Consider the following 20981-nt stretch of genomic DNA (forward strand, 5'->3'; position numbering starts at 1 on the left):
TTGAGCATCAGATAAAATACATGCTTTAGCCTCTGATTTTCCTTGTTTTTTTTTTTCTGATTGCTGAAATAGGCTCTACTAGGTGTGCATACTGTTTATCCTCAAGTTAATAATTTACTATATGTTTTGGATATGTAATTATCTCTTCATAATTTAATAATGTTTTTGAGAACTCAACTGAGACAACATTGCTTAACCTTCAGTACCGTTCAGTTGAATTTTGTGTTCTCTTGGACAAGTTTGTATGAATTTTTTATATTTTCAAATTTCTAGTCTAGCCAAGATAAGTTCCTAGTCCAGTTGTACTTATAACTTTATTATTAATAAATTCTGATTTACTTACATATTACTGTGCCCAATTTAGTTCAGATAGAATAATACTGTAATAATTGAAGCCTATTAATTCCTCCCACCCCAATATATCCTCTATAATACTTAGCCAATACAGCTACATTATCTGATAAATTGATTTAGGGCTTTATACATGTGTTCATATAGCCATTTATCTCAACCCTTGCTGAGGAGACCTTTATTACGCTGTGATGACTGCTGAATATGAAATGTAACCAAGATTATTTTTTTATTCAAATATAATTTAAATATTCATCAAAGAGGAGTTATGCTTGAAACTGACAGAGACTATTAACATCAAAAAATATAATTAACTGCACTGGGTATCATGAAGCAGAGTTAGCCAAATAGCCGAGAGGTCTAATTGCTCTAGAGTCTGAGAAGCAATAGTTTTATTTTATACTGTTGCTGTGGAATTAATAGTGATGTGGTTTCCTGTGTGAGGCAATTAAAAGCTGCCTGTTAAGGTTCATTGCACTATAGGAAATCTGTTGAATATCACTTAGTAAACAGAACTGACATGGAAAAGGTACATGAAGATAGGCAGAGCAGGGTATAGATCGTAAATTAGGACAGATTAATATGAATTAAAGATGTGTAAGTAAATTATGACTACTTTTTAGTGTTACGAAGTCAGCAGCAGCGATGAAAGTGAAAAGTTTTCATTAGTAACACAAAGGAAATAGAATTTAAACATTATTACAGTGAAGCTGTTTAATTGAGAGGAAAGGAATAGAAGTGTAACACGGGTTTAAAAATTAAAAAGTAGCTAAAGAGTAGTATAGAAATGAGCAGATCTCATATTCTGGAAATTTCCTCCTGTTACAGTATAATCTCCTACTTATAATAAAAAGAGCCTTCTAACCTTTGTGTCTCAATTAAGCTTTTTAGTTGAATTCAACAAGAAAAAACTTCTTTATTGAATCCCATAGACTCTGCCTGTGCCCAGGCTATACCATCTAAAAAGGGGTGGCCGTATTCATGGCATTTTGACATTAATGAGGTTACTGAAATGGAAAAGTTTTAAGGATCAAAGATACAAGCAGAAGCAGTATTTTACAGCATTTGTTTTATTCTCTGTAATAATACAATGGCAATCTAATTGCTTAATAAGTGGGCCATGATTACTGAAAGACATAGTTAATTCCCCTCTTTGCATTTCCCTTATTTGCATTTTATTTTCTACATATTGCAGAACAATAATTAGCAAAATTCTATGGCCACAAGTGAAAGAGGTCTCTTTTTTTTTTGCTTTCATATAATAACTCTGAGTGAAAGGCGTTTGTGCGTGTGTGTTCTTTAATTTAGTATGATAGTCAACTTTATGTTTTTAAGAAGCAATGTTAAAAAACAATGTCACACTGGTAAAATAAAATCAAACAAAGAATTCAGCTAGAATTCCTTTTTTCTGTAAAGATTGGCTGCCTGTTTCATACATTATTTAGCGTGCTTACCCTGTTTATCTCAGTGACATAAGAGTGCGTGCCGCTTTCTCAGAAGAGCGCTGTCTTTGCCGCTTCACAGCACAGTGCCTTGTACTCCCAGGCTTGCACATGGTGTTAGCAGATATTTAAAGCACTTCAGCCCAACATTTTATAGGTCACGATGAACTGAGCCTATAAAACAAGTTACTGCAATGAAGTTAATGCAGTCTTAAGAGTGTTACATAGACGGAATACTCAGTATTCTGTATATTTTTAGCTTGCTGGAGATGCATCAATGGGGAGGAAAGGTTCTTGTCACGTAGAATTTTTCCGTGTCAAAGCTGCTTTATAATATGTTTGCAGTGCAGAATCTTTACTACAGATTTACTATTGAGAGCCATGTTTTTTTCAGGTTTTCACTGTAATACGGTAGCTATCGGAACCTTGGAATTTCAGTTTCTTCTAGCACATACACACATGCGTGCACACACAAAGCAGGTCCTGTAACGTAATTAAAAGAAATGAGGTAGCAGAATCATTTCATTGAGCAAGCTGCTCTGACCAAAGCCGTGCAGTTCAAGCACCTTAGAGGAAGAAGTCTTACTACTTCTTAATGACAGGGAGCTGTATGTTTCATCTGGCAAGACACGTATTCTGTCGTGGTATGTGCAAATGTGTCTGTATTTCTTTCTTGGTAGCAATCTGTGATACTTAACCTTACTGTTCATTGCTTCTCAGATATCATGCTTATTGTGATACATAGCGATATGATGGAGCAATTTTGAAGTTTATTTAATGCACACATTTTTCCAGCACTGTAAAAATGTTGTTTCACCATAACTCAAGATTTTGTGCTCCTTTTCTGCTATGGATGGTTCTGAACCCACAACCTCTCCCTGTTTACTGAATTTTTTATCAGCACTGAACTCAATTACTATTGGTCTCATGAAGATGTCAGTGTATTCTCATTTAGGATGTAGTAGCACTGATATTGCGTTCCGTCTATTATTCTAGTGCCAGCATCACTGGTGGCTGTGAAAAATGTCATTTACTTATATTTAGTTTTCTTAGATAATTTTGCTGCCTTTGTGACAGAGATACAGCAAAAGAACACCTCCTGGAATTGCATTTAAAACAGGAGTACTTATGGGTAATGTGCTGTAGACAGAACACATATGAGTTAGTGCTCAGTTATCATGAATGCCATCAGAAATGCCTTGTTACTTTCTTATCAGCCACTTCCTGCTGTCAGCCCAGTGCTTATTTCAATAGAAAAGGATTTGCATCAAATGCAATACAGTATTATGTATGGCTAACATGGGGTTTTTAATTGTGCAGGCACATGAGACTCCTTCAGTGGTAGACAATTTGATAAAAGGATTAGATTGTGAATATTTTTGGCACAATTAAAGATTATCTGTGCGTTGTCAGAGTCAAGCCAGTGAATTTCCTGATGTATTTTTTACAGAGTTGAATCTGTTTGACTTGTGTCAAAACCAAGCACAGAATATGCAGGTTTTTTGCAGATGTGAAAACAAGCAAACAAGAGCAGGCCCCTAAACTTTGTTGGGCTTAAAACCGGAATTCCCAGGAATCAGAGGGTATGCAGCTCAAATCACTAGCTCGATCCCTTAACTTCAAATCCCAAAGAAAGTGGAATTGTGCTTTCCCATTTAGAGTAGAAGGATACTTTTGCACGGGAAGTCCTATACCTGGAAGCCTTGCAAGCTTTCCGGATGATAATTAGATGCAGGCATCACTGTGGGTAATGAATAACAGTGCTTTTGTGACAGGCATTCCTCTCAGAAGAAAAGAAAAGTACTTGTAGTGAGGACTCTCAGACCCAGTTTAATAGGAAATGACACCACTGTTACAGAGTTGATTAAAGACCTACCAAGGGACAGCACTCCTGGAAAAAATCAGCAGATGAAATAGGAAAAGTTGTAATTTAATCATTAGTTATCAGTTAAATATATATAGCTTAAAAGCCATGAAATCAGCATTAAAAATTGTGAGAAAAGGGACTGTACCAGCTTGCTAGCAGATTGTGCTTTTATAAAGCTCGTAAAATAAGCGAGTTGTCTTTTGGCTTCTTGCTCAGCATTTTGCTTCGTGTTCTGTTGAGCCATAGAAATGAGTCACTCCGTAGCCCTGTGGAATTGGTAGTTGTGCAGGGGTGGGCACATGGCCTCTGTTGATGAAAATTACAACCAAAAAAGGATATTCCCCAAGGCAAGTTTACAAAAAAACAATTTATTCTTTTTCACCCTGTAAAACTCATCTTACATGCAGGATCTCTTGCATTATTTCAAACTCTAATCCTCTGAGTGGGTAATTAACGGACCAGAAAAGCCATTTGTGGAAAGAAAGAGCCATAAGGGTGAAAAATATTTCTCCGCTGAATGATCTTTAAGGAGTAAATAATTACAAGAGTGAGAGGTTTGGGATGACCAATCTAAATCTGAACATAATTAGGATGAACACAGTTTGAAAATCGAAGCAGTTGGCATGTGCAACAATTCTCATATCGGAAGACTAATTAAATATTTAAAAGCCCAAAACCCCTCACTATTCACAGAAAAATAACCTGCCACAAAAGGGTCTGTAACTTTGCAGATAATTAGGAAGGTTACAGGGGGAAAAAATCACAGATTGGCTCCAAGGTTCTGCAAGGTCACGTCTTATTATGGTCTATCTTTTATATGGTCTGATAACAGGTTTCTTGCTAATTTAATCTAAGTAGGGCATCCCATAGCGATTTCCCATTTCCCTTGTTAAAAATGTGATCATTTTTCTATATGCAAACTGCAATAGGTGAACATTTTTATAAATAATTGCTCCTAATTGATACAGGCTATAATATTTTTTTTAATTATCCAAGGAGAATGCGTGTGTTAAAGTTCAGGTAGGGTTGCCCCCACCACTCCCCCAATTTGAAATTGTCCATTGTAGAGGGAAACCAAAGAACCCTGTGAAATCATGTTGCCTCAGTGGCCAGTTCTGTACATTACTAAGTCTTAATTTCCTGTTAGAGCAAAGGTATGTTTATGTTGAATATGCATTTCTGCAGACAGAAGAGCTGTTTTAAATTCAGGAGGCCCACAGTGAGTCAAGCTGAATTTGTGTTGACCTGGAGGTCCAGTCAAAGCATGAGCAATCAAAGTGAACCAAGGCTTCTACATTTCAGAAGTTGCACTAACAAGTCACACCTGTCATTTGAAATACCTTATTTTAGTAATTAAAGCGGGTGATTTTTAAAAATTTATTTAAGATCTGTACAAATTAATAGGAAAGATAAAGCTACGCTTTTCCAATATTGCAGTTCTTCAAGTTACTCATTTAATAATGACTCCGAAGCTGTCTTAAGTTTCATAATTTTAACCACATTATTATTCTAAATGCCAAACCGTGGATAAAAAATATTGACAGTGGTGGAAAAAAGAGTTCAAAGAGTTTTTACTCTTATCCTGTGCTCTCTACCTGGGAGTCTCTTCTGCAGCAAGTCTCTTGCAATGTTATGCCTCAGGATCAGACACTGTGCTTCAGGATTTGGGCTTGGATTTCCTATCCGCTCTGCTCTAGCACTGTGCCTCAGAAATAAACGCCCCTTCATAAGTCTCTGATATTATTACTCAGCCCTGTGTTTCTCCCCTGAAACCTGCTCAACCCACAAGGCGTGATGCTGCACTCACGCTCACCCAGTGTGAATAATCTGTGTAAATTGCTCAGATATTACGGTGCTGCACTACTAAAGTTTCATTAGTAAATAAGCATAGCCCCAGGCTATTTATTTTGTCTAAACGGTAAAACATTTAATTGGATCTTTTGAACTGATTACTTTTCAGCAGTGCGGATCTGCTTGGCTTACTTGGTGTACTAAAACATGCCCTGCCTGTAATCTCATGCTGCATTTTGCTTGTAAATATGCACACACATAAATAATATGACAAGATTATGAATATGACTTTATTTCCATTTCTTCTTCCTCAGGTGGGGTTGCATTAGAAATATTTTCACTACAAAGCAGGTCTCTTCCACTTCATATTGTTAGAAATACGGGTTTGGCTTGCACCTACGCAAACCTCACCGGGAGATTGTTCCGTTTACTTTGCACACCTCATTGCATCTTTTAATATCTAGTTTTCCTGTCCTTGTGTTACAGTCCGCTCCTCACAGGCTCTGGTAGGTCTAGTAAGCCTTTCACATACATGGTAGAAAGAAGTGGGGATAGGAAATGGGATTATAAAAGCACTTAAAAAACTACCAAGATAAAGCAAAAAAACCATCTCTGATGTGAGCTTAGATATAAGTGAGAAGATTTGTCTTTTTAACAGTTACTGCTTTAAACTTAAAGAACATGAATACTAAAAGGCAAATGGGTCATTACTAAATGTATTAAAATTGTGAGAAGAGGTTGAAAGCAAGAAATAACTGTTAAAATACTTTGCCATACAAATCTGATACACGTGCATTGACAGTGAATCAAACTGGGTAATCGTAAGAAAGGGCCTGTGGGAGTTGCATATTTTCTGTTGTGTTTTATTGTCTATTTGGAGTTTTCATCCTTAATGCGTACCGGTAGACTCTCACAAGATTACATTGTATAAAGAAAACACAATTAAATATTATTGCGTATTTATTAGGGAAACGGAAACAACGCTGTGGTGCACCTTGTTCTACAATATTAATTATATACCATTTGGCTTCCTTATGTCATGTTTACTCAGTAATTAGGGAGATTCAACAAATCATCAATATTCTATTTAAAAAGAAAGGAGAAATAATTTTCTCAAGCTTTTCCCCCGCAAATACTTTAGTCCAAAGCCACTAGGTTTATTGCTGTAGTGGTGACGTTGCCAAGTGCATAGAAAATCCCAAGGCTGGATTGTGAGTTTTCAAACCAATTTCTAGCATGCCTTGCAGATTTAGTGGTCACGGGAAGATCTCCAACATTTACACACAATACTTATGGCCAAATTCTGCTTTCGTACAGGCTCATGCATCTCCCATTTTTTTCTTAGATCATGAAATCGTGTGTGTGCAGGGAACAGGGGCTCTGTAGGGATGCGTGGGCTCACTGGGGCTGGGGGAGCACGTGGCAGCAATGGCCAGACAATGCTGCTACAAATCAGGGCTTTGTAGCAAGGCTGGGTCTTTCTAGCAGGTCTTTTTTCAGGCTTTGGTTAGGCCCAATTTGCTAACTCATTAGGTTTCAGTATGTAATAATGTATTTCTTGTGAGGTGAATTTGAAACTCAGGATTTAAATACATTCCTTCAAATAATTTTATCTACTGTGGTATGTGTGTGTGCATATGTATGTATCTCCACACCCCTAAAATAAAACTTCTGCTCGCTGGCTATTTTGTTATGTAAGTTTTGTACATGCTTTCCAAGACCAAATTAACAAAACATAGCATTTAAGTAATATCTGATATCCTCATACATATGTAACTCTGAGTTTAGTAACAGGAGTGGAGGTCTTAACAAATACGCATACAAAAGCAGAAGCATCTCGTGTGGCAGTTGTAGACCATTAGGAATACATATGTAAAGACAGCCATTTACTCTGGGTAAAGAGGTGCAAGATTTTTTCCATTTAAAATATGGTGTTGTTAAAAGTCGATACACGAAGTGTAGTCATCCCACATTCCCATCTCTCTTTACTCAGACTGCAGCTTACCCTGGGTGAATAAGGAACAAGAAGACCATATGGAATATGTAGTGCTACAACTCGGAGTTTACGTGCTTCAAGTGGTGTTTAAGCAGGTTGCTGCAGGCGATATGCAGGAACATGTCATCATGCTAGCTTTTAAGTATTTAATCAATATGCTGAAAGAGAAATATTGTCAGATCTGACTCAGAAGTTTCAAAACATACCGAGATAGTGGTGTTTTGTTTTTGTTTTAATGTATTGACAATTTTATTCTAAATGAATTTTATTTATTATACATGGCTTTATACTATTTTTTTTAAAGTACATGTGACTGTTTTCTGTGTTTGCCAGTTTTACCTTACTTAATGAAACACTGCATTCACAGACATGCCGAATGAGGAATACCCCAAATTATTGTGATAGCGCACTTCTGGCTAGAGATTAACGCATATCCTTTTCAAAATAACATTGATGTTTCTTTTATGTTACTGTCTTTGGCAAAGTTATGTATGCAAAACAAAAGCATTTGAGGGATAAATTGCAATGTGGACATTATTTCCTGCATAACTTTGCAAACCGCTTAGAAAGGAACTGCGTGTATCTATGTGACTGATGTGACTTACCCATAAAGGCGACCTCTGCCCTCAGTCCGTCTGTTTGATCCACATAATGCTAACGTCTTGCCACAATCTGCTTCTCACATTCCAGTACTTCACTTTCTGGTCCAGTCATGATACACTGTGCTTTTCATTTCAATGCCGGAGTATTTGTTCAAGTCCATAGATTTTGCATTTTTAATCTTCCTTAGAACAGTGGTGAATAATGGCCCTTGGCAGGAGATAATGAAATTTTCTTAATTTATATTTTCAAGCAGAAGCTTCAATTGAAAATGGCATCCTATGGCCTGGAGACATAGCTCTAGTGCAAGTTTCAGGGGAGCTGTAATAATAATGCAGTGCCAGTGGTGACGGGGAATGATAGGACAGTGAAGAAGTAATTTAAGAAAGAAAAGAGAATGTACCAAAGCTTTATTGTAGCATATCTAATGATCTGCTGAAGATTCCCAATAGCTTTTGGAGCATGACAGTAGAAACTAATGTTATCTTGCCAAAACAGAAGCCACTGCTCAATCAGCAGAACAAGATTATTGATTAAAACACCTCACACAATAGATTGCACATGGAATCTCATCTCCATACATTGCACGTGGAAAAGTGCAATAATGAGCATGAGATAATAAAAAAAAGAAGCAAAAGCAGTTTGTTGGGAATTGTACAAATCAAGATTAGAGTTAAAATGCAAACAAATTATCATGGAAAATACAGTCGTCCTTAAAGCTGTGAACAGGGCGGTGGATGCAGCAGGGACGTGGCTACACCGGGAGCAGGAGGCGCTTGCTACCAGCCTTGCTGGAGCTGCTTCGCTTTCCTTTTCTTCCTGTATTCATGTGCAATCTGAAAGGGCCATTCCTCATTTGCACAGTCGTCTTCCTGAGGTGAAAGGAGTTCAGACATTGCACTATAACTGTTAATTAAACACTCCATTTGATTTTTAGATTACTCCAAGTGATGCATCCGCATTATGAAAATGCAACCTTTCTTCATTCATACTAAAATACTGAAGAAACGGGTGTTAGAGGACACAATTGCTCTTTGCATTCCTAAGAATAGGGACAGTTCCTCCCTTTCCCCTTGCAGAACTCTTGCTGCTGCCAGCACCGGCACCTGAATTATTGTTCCTTTGGTGCCACAGTTAGTCTTTTCCTAACTAGGGTTTCAAATTTAATTCATACGTTACCTTTTCTAAATCAACTGTTATTGAATTTGTATAGAGCAAATCTGCTTTATTTCCTTGTAAATGACAAAGTCATTGTATAATATATCTTTGTGAATATTGTGAATGTCTTAAGCGTGCAGATATTTCTTGGTGTGAGATCATATGAATTTTAAGATTTTACATTAAACCCTGAGAATTTGCATATTTTAACATATACTAGAGACTTATGTGGTTGATTAGATTACAGAACACTTAAATGTTACTTAAAACCTACAAACACTAGATTGCAACCACTGGAACCCCCTTTTTTTTTTCTTCTTAAAATTGCAGACTTTATTTCCACTACAGTCGTGTTTTGGAGAATCCCATGAAGCGGCTGCACTCAGGCATTGCCCATTGCAAAAAGGAATGACAGTGGGTCACAGGATTGAGTTGCAGGCTGTAACAGTCTGATATCCTTGTCACTGGGCATAGCGCTTCTAAGGGTGAAGGTTTCTCAAAATGCTGAAGCTCTGCTATGGCAGTGATTCGGTAGCTTTGACAGTGTGTAGCCATGGAGGATAATCTGCTGTTTAGTGCTATTTTATGGAGAGTGAAGTATCTTTTGTCCAAAATACCAGAGAGAATTCAGTGTTTCTTGTCTTAGAGAAAGAAGGTCAGCTGAAACCTTTATGAGTTTGTAAAATGATCTTTGAAGGCAGCAGCAGAACTGTAGGCCAGTAACTAATAGAGAAGTTAGTATGGCTGGTTTTACAGGGGAAGGGGAAGAAAGAAAACCAAACAAATGAACAAAAATAACCCCGTACCAAACAAAACAAACAAACATGCAGCAGACAAGACTTTCATTTGTCCGGAGAACAAATTGCAGTAGTGTAAATTCCTTGAATTGGTTGTCTCAGAACTACCTCTACAAAGTCCACTTGTTCTTCATCTCTTCTTTGTAGCTCATGAATTGGGATTGACAGCTGCTGTAGTTGCTCTCGGGTGTTGGTGAAGGTTTCACTGGAACTGAAGTGTGACCACTAAGTATGTAAAAAATAGTTACCTGAAATTTCAGGTTTTTACATATGAATATCTTAACCAGGTGTCTTTAATTGGAAGCGTCACAGGTTTATAAAATCAGAACCTTATTGGAAAGTTAGTCATGTTTTATAAAATGCAGCTAGCAATGGAGCAGAATCAGTGATGTGGATGTAAAGAGCTACGACTTAAAGCCCAAAGACTTGTATTCATTAAGTTATCCAAGTAATTGCAGTTCTTGGGGAGGTGTTGGTGTTGTGCTTTGCAGCACTGCCGTGCACTATTGTTGTGAAGTTGGGTCTTTGTCATTTTGGCCAAAGATGAGCCAAAGGTGACCGTCTGGATAACAAGTCTTGCATAAAAGAAACAGTCAATAGCTTTTAGGTCAGCATCTACCTGTAAGTGTCACTCAGTGCCTGAAGTTTGACGCTGGCACTTACTGTACAAAGAAAAAGCTACAGCATTTTCTTCTGAATTATTATTGATATACGTCATTTTGATATGAGCTAGCATGAAATGCTTCTCAGTTTCCTGACTGATGGCAAACTTATGAGTCTTTCACTGGGGGAAAACAAAAGAGAAGACAAGAAGTTTTCATAGGGAGGCAAGAGTCCATCTTTTCCGTAAGCTTTACAAATGCTGCTAGTAACACTTTTTTTCGACAGCTAATATGACCTTCATCAGTTTCATTCTCAAGCAATTTCTCCCAATATGTATCCGTTTTATTTTGTAACAAATCAATATCTCTCTCTTAATTGCCACTTATTCAAGTGTAAAATGAAATTTTCATACAGCTCAGAGCTGTGGAAACCATTATACTGAGTGATGCCCTACAAAAAAGTCTTCTTGTAGGAATTATTTTGGCTTCAGCATAAGGTTTTTACTAAAGAGACAGAAAGAAGTTTGAAGAAATTAATTACAATATCTTATAACCAAGGTTTTCTCATGTTGGTTAGTCTGGCCTGAGGTATGTAGGGCATAAAAAACCCATACGGTGCTTAGAGCAGAGGTGCTTTGGAGGTTTTGGGCCATGTTGCCGTCTACTACTTCTGCAGCCTCCTCCTACGCAACACACGCGAGAGCAGCACTTGACCTTCATGTGAGCACGAAGAAGTGGCTCTGCTGTACACTTTCAGTGTTACAGGTTCAGTACAGGGATTTTGTCTGCAAGTTGAATGCAGGTTTCACCACCTCAACATGTCTCCGAAAGCCATCGGTTACATCACGCTTGTTCCAGGCTCCTGAACAGACCGTGCGAGCCTTTGCGGGGGGCAGCGGTGCTGTTGGCAGTGGTGAGGGTGACCTGAGCAGTGGCTGTACAGGGGACCTGCCTCGAAATCCTTTCAAGTCCCTGCCACAAGCAGCACAGAGGTGATGGGTGAATTCCTCACCATCTGTCTGTCCCCGTGGTTGTGCTTGTATACAGAAATATGTGGCTATTTCCAGTTTGTTTTGCAATTATGAGGCTTATAAGGCTAGAAAGAAGTAGTTAAAAAAAAAAAACCAAGAAAAAATAAGAAAAGAACAGAACGGAGAAAAGAACAGAGGAAAGGAAAGGAAAGGAAATGATAAAGTCAGAAAAGTTGTTGTTGTTCCTGAGTTTGCTCAGCAAGAGGCACAGTATGTCCTGACCAGCTCTGTGCTAATTTGATTAGTATATAAAAAGTGATTCATGTAAGAGTTCTTCAAGTGTGTTTACTCTGCCTTTAATGAGGTAGTGTGAATTTTTCTTATACCTGTTGGCAATGTACAGCTGTGGAAAGCCATTGATACAAGATAGATTATTTTAGCTTGGGATGTGGTATTGAGGGAGTGTGGGAAGCAGTAGGGCAATAGAGAAGTTGATGTACAGCTGGAGTCAAAGGCTAGACTATTACTTAAGTTCAGACTTGTGTTATTCAGTTTGCTGACAAACAAAACTAACCCCTGAGAAGATCAGCCAAGCTCTTTTTGTTTTAACCACCAAACTCCCTGACCTTCTCTTTCTTTTCTTCTACTTCCTTCTGACTATTTTGTCTGTATTACATTTTGACCATCTCTTAAGGGTTATGTGATTGTTTTCCTATTTTTAACTTCCAAGTTGTTTTTTTTTTTCCCTCCTGGAAAAATAAATAGTGGTCTAAAATTTATTATTATTATTATTTAAATAAAAAAAGAGGAAAACAAAACCCCACACCTTCAAAAACCATTGAATTCAGTAGACCCTTGTGGTTAGAGGCATTTTAATAAAATTCTTTGTATCAAAATGCACTGGCTTCCATTGTTAAGTAAATCATATATATGTTTCAGTATTTAGTCTTTTCTAAAATACATTTTAATTAATTTTCTTGTAGTTCTTTTTAACTGTGTCTCTTATTTTATCAGTCATTCTTTACCTCTTCCTGTAACCTGACAGAGCAGCTTAGAGTGCAATTGCTCTTAAAATAATTAAAATAGAAATGCTAATGCTCTTTGTCTGCAACAACTCTTCCAACCAAAATCATCATTTCCTTGAATCACGACAATAATGTAAAAGCATTCATCACTATGTATATCTGTAAAGGTGGAAGGAATTCCTCACTTGTGCTATTGTACATTATTGAAAATTAAACATTTTTATATTTTGTATTATCTTTGCACTTTGCTTTCATTTTATTGAATTAGTAGTATCAAATCAGTATACATTTGCAACAGCTATATCTACCAGTGGGAATGAGTGACATTTGAGATAGCATCAAACTCTAAATTTAAAAGTATAAATCCTGAACTGAAATATTGTCTTGACGCCTTATTTATGGCCTTTGACTGATCCAGTATTAATTAACTTTATTGTCTTATGGATTGGACTGCCCAAGTGTGAAGTGAGTTAACACTGCATATAGTACTTTGGTATGAACTTGCAAATTAAATGTAATTTTAAATTAATTAGCTTTGCTTTCTTTTCCCATTACAGGTGCAACAACCGAACACAGTGTATAGTAGTTACTGGGTCAGATGTGTTTCCTGATCCTTGTCCTGGAACATACAAATATCTAGAAGTTCAGTATGAATGTGTTCCTTACAGTAAGTATAATCTTTTTATTCTTGTTCACTTCCTCTGGCCCTCACAATTAAAGCTGGAGTGCTGTTACATGGAAAAGCAGCATATGTTTATGGCCCACGGACCCATTATGCATGCAGAGCACTTGCAGACTAGGGCCTCCAATTAGCTTCACCAAGTGTGGAAGGAAGCCATGGTGTGATGCTGGCCAAGTGTCTGTCTGTGTTCTTAAGTGTTTGGCTTTTAAGGCTACTGTTTTTCCAGAAAACAAACTCGAATTAGCTATTCAGCAGGCCAGATAGAAATTTGTACTTTTGCCCGCTACCAGTTGCTGACAAATTGGCTTGGCTCACAGACTTCTAAAGCAGGAATTGACTTAAATTTTAATCATGATCTACTTGAAAGACTACCTGCTGTTGTGGTGACTTTGGGTGCACGGCAAAACCCAACACTGACACTCCAAGGCAAATGCCCCGGTTGGGGGACATTGTAAGAGGACTTTGCGCTTCAGGGGCACATCCGTAAGTGAGCGCAGATTCAGAGTGAATCATTCATCAATAAGTTACTAAAACATGGTTCTTAAAAACAATGGGAAAAAGAGTGAGAAGTAAGTGTTCATTTTTTTAATGTGAAGAGAAAATATGAATTGTGCCTTGAATCAGCTGCAAAACCAGATTTTTTTTGGCTGAAATCGTACTGACGTAGAAAAATTTGAAATCATGGCTACTTCAGCAGTTTTGTGCTATATTCTTCCTAATGCCAGAATTCACTAGCTTTTGACATACTTCTTATTTCCTTCCAATAATTAATGCTTTTTTCGTTGACATGTATGCATGCTTCTAAAAGTTCTGCCGATTCGACACTTTTAACTGGTTTTGCTTTCTTGTAAGGTCATTCTTTGCAGTGACTTCTCCCTCGTCCTGTAACTCAACAGAGCAATAGCTGTGTTTGCAATGGAATTTGAGCAGTGCACTGATCATTCCCATAAGTTATTATTAAGTGTGAATCTCTTGATCTGCAGTAATCCTTAACCAAAGTCACATTTTCTGTTGGTACAGGAAACAGGCCAGGTCTGAGATGCAAAAACACTGTGATGACAGTATATATCCAAAACCAAAGGAAATAAGTTTGGGCATAAGCAAAGCTATGTCAAAAGTGTCCATGCTGGTTCCTCCACAGTTTTAAAATTTAGACTTCTTAAACTGGAATACTACATTGTACTGCTTTACCACGTTGAACCTTCCCTGTTGTTAAAGGCCAAACACAGATCATCTGTTTTTTCTTCATTTCTGCTGTGTCATTGTGAAATGGTTGCTTGCTGATCTTTTTTTCTGTACCATTTGTAGGATTGGAAGCCTACTGCATACAGTGATCCCTAGTACCATTCCTCCTGTGTGTAGTATCGGTGGCTTGTTGTAACCGTTCTTCTCGTGCCACTTTTGAGGAGTGATGTCTCACCCCAATCTAACCAAAGTTTTGTTCCACAAAGACCACTTTTACTTTAGCACTGTTTTCATTCCCAAATTCTCAGAAAGAGGGCAGTGCATCTGATTCCAAACCATGAGGTCAGTCAAATGACGAGACGTCATGCTTCCAGTTCCAGTAGGCTAGCTCGTAGAGAAAAAGTGCAATGCAAATAATGTTCAAACATAATTTTTTATGCTGTTTTAGGAAGACAAGTATGGATATGTTCTACTGATTGGGTATTGCTGTCTACAGGAATCTTTTCTTTTCCAGTTTTCAGAAGTACAGTGCCACAGCGCGGCCTACCCTGTACTCTAACATGTAGTTATTCTACTTTTAAAATGTTTGTTTTTGCTCACTGTCAATTGCATTGATCTACCCTTTAATTGCATAATTCTGTGTATATCATAACTCAGGATTCTGGATACTTCTTGTCTTTCCAAGTCTATAAGTTCTGGAGTTTGTCAACTGCAGCATGTACAGCGATGACACTGTGCCCAATTCCAGAACTGTAAGAGGTATCACCTGTCATTACCAGCAGTCATCAAAAAGATGGACAGTTACCAAAATCAGTTTTGAAGTTTGATTTCAAACCACATTGTGCTTCTGTAGCAGTTTTGATTGTTGACCATCTTTCTTCCCTGTCCCACAAAGCCTATCCTAGTAGTTTTCCAAGTCTCTTCTTTTTTGACGCCTGATAAACTCGAGTTATCGAGCCTAATTTTTTTTTCCTTTACTTGTTCCAGTGCTCCGTATCTAAACGTACGGAATGCCTGAAATAATTAGGTTTGCAGATAGCAGCTGTCCCAGAATAACAGACTTGTTAGGAAGGTGGCTGAGGCTTTTGTGGGTCTAGGAAGGGAGGTTTTTGGTGATCACAGCACTACCAACCAAAGTTCAGTTACGGTTCTTTCTTTTTCTGAACTTCATCTTCAGTTACGGCAAGACTGCAAAACTTGCTGTGTCTCGCTGTGACACCTTTCAGTCCGTGAATGATTACAAACAGCAACCATTCCAGGTTTTGTGGTGAACGCTGGGAGTTCTTACACACTGGAGTTGGTGTCATCCTTGTACAAAATGCAGTTTATGAGCTCCTCTATGTCTTACTGCCTTCCAGAAGTACATAGCTGCTTTGCTGATCATACGTAGTGCTGGAGCTCTCTCTGGGTTCTGTATTCATCACCCTCAAAAGAAAGTACTTAATGCAAAGCTTACTTTTTTTTGCATCTTAAAGTGTAGACCTGTTGCTGATGTTTTCCTGATCCTCTTTAGCAAAAAAAAAAAAATCTATTGAGATACTCAGTTGGATCTTCAACAAAACTAAAATTTCAGACAAATTTGATAGGCATTTCTTTGTCTTAAAGTAAGAGTGTTATTGATTAAATTACAAAGAAATTGAGAGTACCATACTTGACATTTTTCTCAATTATGCTGCACAATATATGTCGACACTTTGAGTAACAGAAGTCAGCCCTTTTATAAAGAAGAATATCAAAAGTACCATTTTGTACATCTGTGCATTTTTATTTTAAGGCTTTTTTGGACTCAGGAATTCAATAGAAAACATTTTAAAGTGTTTTATTCTCTGTCTGTATTGATTGGACTTTGCAGCATTTGTTTATTTCAATAAGCCCATCTGTCCCTGAAAAATGTGCAGCTGTACACCAATGCATGCAGAGCAGACGTGCCAGTAATGATTTCAGTTATCCCTATCTTTTTTCCCTCTCCTATTACTAATTCTAAGCAGGTACAATATCAATATTGCTCTTTGGCGAGGAACAGACTCATGCATAAAAGTTCACAAACAGGATCTTCTGAAAGTCATTAACACTGATTGTGAAACCCAGGATTCACCTCAGAATACATCTTGTGTTTGCTTGGATAACCCAAGAATTACAAATTACATAAAAACAAGTATTTTACCTAAAGATTTATAGAAGAACAAAGGCTAGGAAAGCTACTGCTCATCTTGAGAATACTTTCCCCCTCCCACTCCACCATAAGGTTTTGGAATTGTTCCCTGAAGAAATGCTAGATCAGCTCAGCCAATACCGTTCTCTCAAAATAATAATATGTAATTTTGTTAAATGAAACTGAAAATCCAAAACTTCATATGAAACATACAAATACATTCTTCAGGGTAATACTGGAAATGTAATAGCTGTGCAAATAGTTTTGATACACTTCTTTGGTATCAGCAGCTACTGTTACACAGATTGGTCCATTTGTCATTTTCCAGGTCATTTTATGAAACTGAGGGAGCATATTTCAAAGGCTACTGAGTATATGAAATAGATTTTTATTGCAAATAATTATTGGAAAGCTATTTACTAGCTGGACTTGAGCTAGATGTCTTCCTGTAATATGTTCCTTAAAACTTCCTTGGGGAAAAATTGCTATAGTAATACAGCGTTGTTAATCGGGTTGGGTTTATATTTTCTATGTACAGTGGTGGGATGGATACTTGTTTTAAACACTTAGTATGACTGTCCTTGCATACTAGCTTGCTGTTTCGGGCTTAGTCGATGATGCTGGAGAATATCTGAATGAGCTAAATGGTATTCTTTTTCTTCTCTTTTCCTCTTGCTTACTGTGCTTTTGCTTCTTTTTTCTAGATGTTTTGCTTATTCCTTCTAGTCTGATTTTACAATTACAGACTAAGAAGTGGCAAAAGTTCTCAAGATTAACATTCAAGGAAAAAAATAAATCCTAAGGACAGCTAAAGGATGCAAGCTGCTTTCTTTACAAGAAACAAAAGCAGAGGAATGTCTGGGGCAAGGATGGGGGAAGGTTTAATAAGCACACATCTAATTAATATAATATGTATATGTGCACTTGCACATATATAAGAAATTAATGTGTCACTTAAAAACCAACTTGATAGCTTTATGCTTGGAGAAGAAGAAAAGTATGTATAGCATGCATTAGTAAAGTCATTCATTATTTATTCAGGTTCACTAAGTGAAGCTACATGCCAACATATCTGTATTGCCTCCTTAATCTACTAAAATGATTGATCCGTGTTCACTTGTGTAACCGTAGAATCTCTCTCCTGCTAGGTTTTCCTGTTGTCTGTTTCTCTTTATCCAATATAGTGCAGTTCTTATTCTCCCTATATTTAGCGTCTGTTACTAATTTAATCTCTAGATTAATAGTCAATTTATGTTAATCTTCTTTCTTTTTTCCTTGCACTTTTTTATTTTCCTTCCGATGCTTAAAATAGAAGTGGAGCAAAAAGGTAAATAACGTATACAGTCCAAACCCCAGCTCCTTGTTATGTGCCTTATGGATGTTAACCTCTTCCCTTCCCCTCCCCACAACACTCTTATATTATGATAATCAGCAGGATCTCATAAGTACACCTCATAACGAAGTCGACTGTTTGCAATAAAGTGACTTGGCTGCTTAAAGTAGGTGGCGGGGTATAGTTTCTGAAATACTTGGGCTGGAGGGAAGACTCCCTTGCTTTTTTCTCTCCCTTTCTCTTCGTCTTTCTTTCCCTCTCTTTCTCTCACCCTTGGGTAAATTCTTGTTAATCAAGTGTCATTTTGCCTGGCTTCCAGAACCCTCTCCATAGCATGCCATGGTTACAGGGTTTCCTGGTCTGTTTCATTCATTGCTTTGGTTGTGTTTTGTTTTCTCTGCTCCTAATTGCTTTCTCTATATACCTGATGATTTGTTTCATTCCTTTATTTTTAATCGAGGCACCTCCTTTTTCAGCCTCACCACTTCTTAAAGTTCTAAACAAGTCGATGTGATTTTTTTTTTGGACTGAAATGACCCAGCGCACTGCTGCACACCAGTTAAAAGCTCTGGAGCGTTAATGCGTACTCACTAAAAGTCTAAGACGAAAATGCAAGAGTAGCTCTACATTTTCAGCTGTCCGTGTATGCCATTGAGCCTTGGTCTGTACTAGTGAAAACAGTTCCCATCCACTTTCCATACTGGTACAGCAAGAACATGGTAACTTTAAGAAAAGTGGATGATAAAGGGTGATAATTGCATTAATTATAACATAAGGTATAATCTAGTGCCAATTAAATTGATTTTTTTTCTTCCTGCCACAGTCATTATGATTTACCTACCTTTTCTTTTCTTATATTTTTTTTTTTCTTTTTATGATGAGACAGTCTTAATTTGATGTAATTCTTGTCTTACTTCTCTCTGTGACTGTTAGTTTTTGTTTGCCCGGGGACGTTGAAAGCAATTGTGGACTCACCGTATTTATATGAAGCTGAACAAAAAGCAGGTGCTTGGTGCAAAGATCCTCTCCAGGCTGCAGATAAAATATACTTCATGCCATGGACTCCGTATCGCACCGATACTTTGATAGAATATGCTTCTTTAGAGGACTTCCAAAACGGACGCCAGCAGACGACGTATAAACTCCCAAATCGAGTGGACGGTACTGGATTTGTAGTGTATGATGGCGCTGTCTTTTTTAACAAGGAAAGAACTAGGAACATAGTAAAATTCGATTTGAGGACTAGAATTAAGAGTGGAGAGGCCATAATCAATTATGCTAATTACCATGACACCTCTCCATACCGATGGGGAGGAAAGACTGATATTGACTTGGCAGTTGATGAAAATGGCTTATGGGTAATTTATGCTACGGAGCAAAACAATGGGATGATAGTAATTAGCCAGCTGAACCCCTACACCCTGCGTTTCGAAGCCACCTGGGAAACAACATACGACAAACGGGCAGCGTCCAACGCTTTCATGATATGTGGTGTCCTGTATGTAGTGCGGTCGGTGTATCAGGACAACGAGAGCGAGGCCGGCAAGAACACCATCGATTACATCTACAACACCAGGTTAAGCAGAGGCGAGCACGTGGACATTCCTTTCCCCAACCAGTACCAATACATCGCCGCAGTGGATTACAACCCCAGAGACAACCAGCTGTACGTGTGGAATAACAACTTCATTCTGCGATACTCTTTGGAGTTTGGCCCGCCTGATCCTGCCCAAGGTAAGAATTCGTTTTTTCTCGTTTTTAATCTCTTTGCACTTCCATTCAGAGAACTGTGTGACAATACCTTTGGTCTTAGACTTAGCTCTTGGCAGAAAGGCAAGGAGGGTTTGCTTGTCTCCGCCGTGCGGAGCAGTACAGTGTTACATCGGTGCGAGGCACCCGTGAAGAAAGATAGAATTACTTCCTTTGTTTTACAGGCTAGTAGTTTTCTCCTTTCTTTTTTTCACAAGCATTTAGCTTTTCTGTGCTTGAGAATGACTTGAGGAATTGTTTATTTACTTCATTACCCTCAGTCAGTTTGATTTGTATAGCTAAGGTAAGTTTGAGTTCATTCACGCTGAGCCAGAACCCTGTTCCCCCTGCATTAGGTGTTACCTGAGTTCTGAATTGATTACAACATCCATGCAGGCCTTTCAACTTCTTGGCGCCAGGAGCTGAAAGCAGTGTGTGCTGGGAGGTCCCAGGGGAGATGTATGAGGTTAATTTGCAATACCGAGCATAAATATTTTTCTGCAGCCCTATTTTCACATTTTCAAATGCCAGGTTGGACAAGATTATCTGATCTCTTTCTAGCCGGTTTCTCGGTAAGTCCATTACAACTGCAGTTCAGCTCACTTGAAGTTAGAACAACTGTCTGAAAGGAAAGACTTACTGCCAAAAGAGGAAAGAAAAACGGAAGTCTTCAGGACTCACAAATCCCTAAAAATGACATGATCAGGCATAGCCACATATTAACATCTGCAGGGGAGAGTAAATACCAAGAGAAATGCTCTGTGGCAGAAGATGCATGCAGCAAGGCACAGAATGTTGATAAGCTGCTTTAGCAATGAAGGTAATACTTCACTTCTCTCATATAACTGGTATGCGTGTTTAGCAGCCAGTTTTTATACTTGAAAGTAGTAACAGTGGCTTATGCACGTGAAGAGTTCCTGTCCTGCTTCAGCAAAGCTGATTCACGCACAGCAATGCAAACCCCGTAGTGTGCACACAATACATCAACATACATACAGCTTTTCCGAGGTACAGAAGTATGTAAGACACAACAGAACAAGGCATTTTAGAACCAGTACATCAGTGATCTCCAAAGCCAAGTGAAGACCTGACCAAGCTGTCCCCTGCAGACCTCCCTGGCAATACATGGCCAAGCTCAGGGGCCAGGTCTTTGGGGTCTGAGCTGCAGCCATCCTGGGAGGCTTTGCCCTCTGAACGTCAAGCTAGTCCCTTCCTTAGGGAGGCTTCGGGGCTGCTCTTAGCAGAGACATGCCCACCTATGTAATCAGAAAAAATGTGTA

The 20981-nt window shown here is 38.2% G+C and overlaps 1 protein-coding gene across 9 annotated transcripts in view; it reads left to right on the forward strand.

Moving 5' to 3' along the window:
* ADGRL2 (adhesion G protein-coupled receptor L2) overlaps window positions 1–20981 on the forward strand; it is a gene marked incomplete at its 3' end in the record, with an annotated part of 124668 nt that overhangs the window by 63680 nt on the left and 40007 nt on the right. For 8 of the 9 annotated variants that reach the window (XM_080348696.1, XM_080348697.1, XM_080348698.1 and 5 more), the window contains exons 3-4: window positions 13158–13267; window positions 18886–19686. In XM_080348696.1, the coding sequence (XP_080204822.1) occupies window positions 13158–13267; window positions 18886–19686 (911 nt within the window). Of the gene's footprint in view, window positions 1–13157; window positions 13268–17931; window positions 17947–18885; window positions 19687–20981 lie in introns of all 9 variants that reach the window. The other variant, XM_080348695.1, reaches the window with a different exon arrangement.

The sequence above is a fragment of the Nesoenas mayeri genome (assembly GCF_963082525.1).
Source record: "Nesoenas mayeri genome assembly, chromosome: 8".
Classification (NCBI taxonomy): domain Eukaryota; kingdom Metazoa; phylum Chordata; class Aves; order Columbiformes; family Columbidae; genus Nesoenas; species Nesoenas mayeri.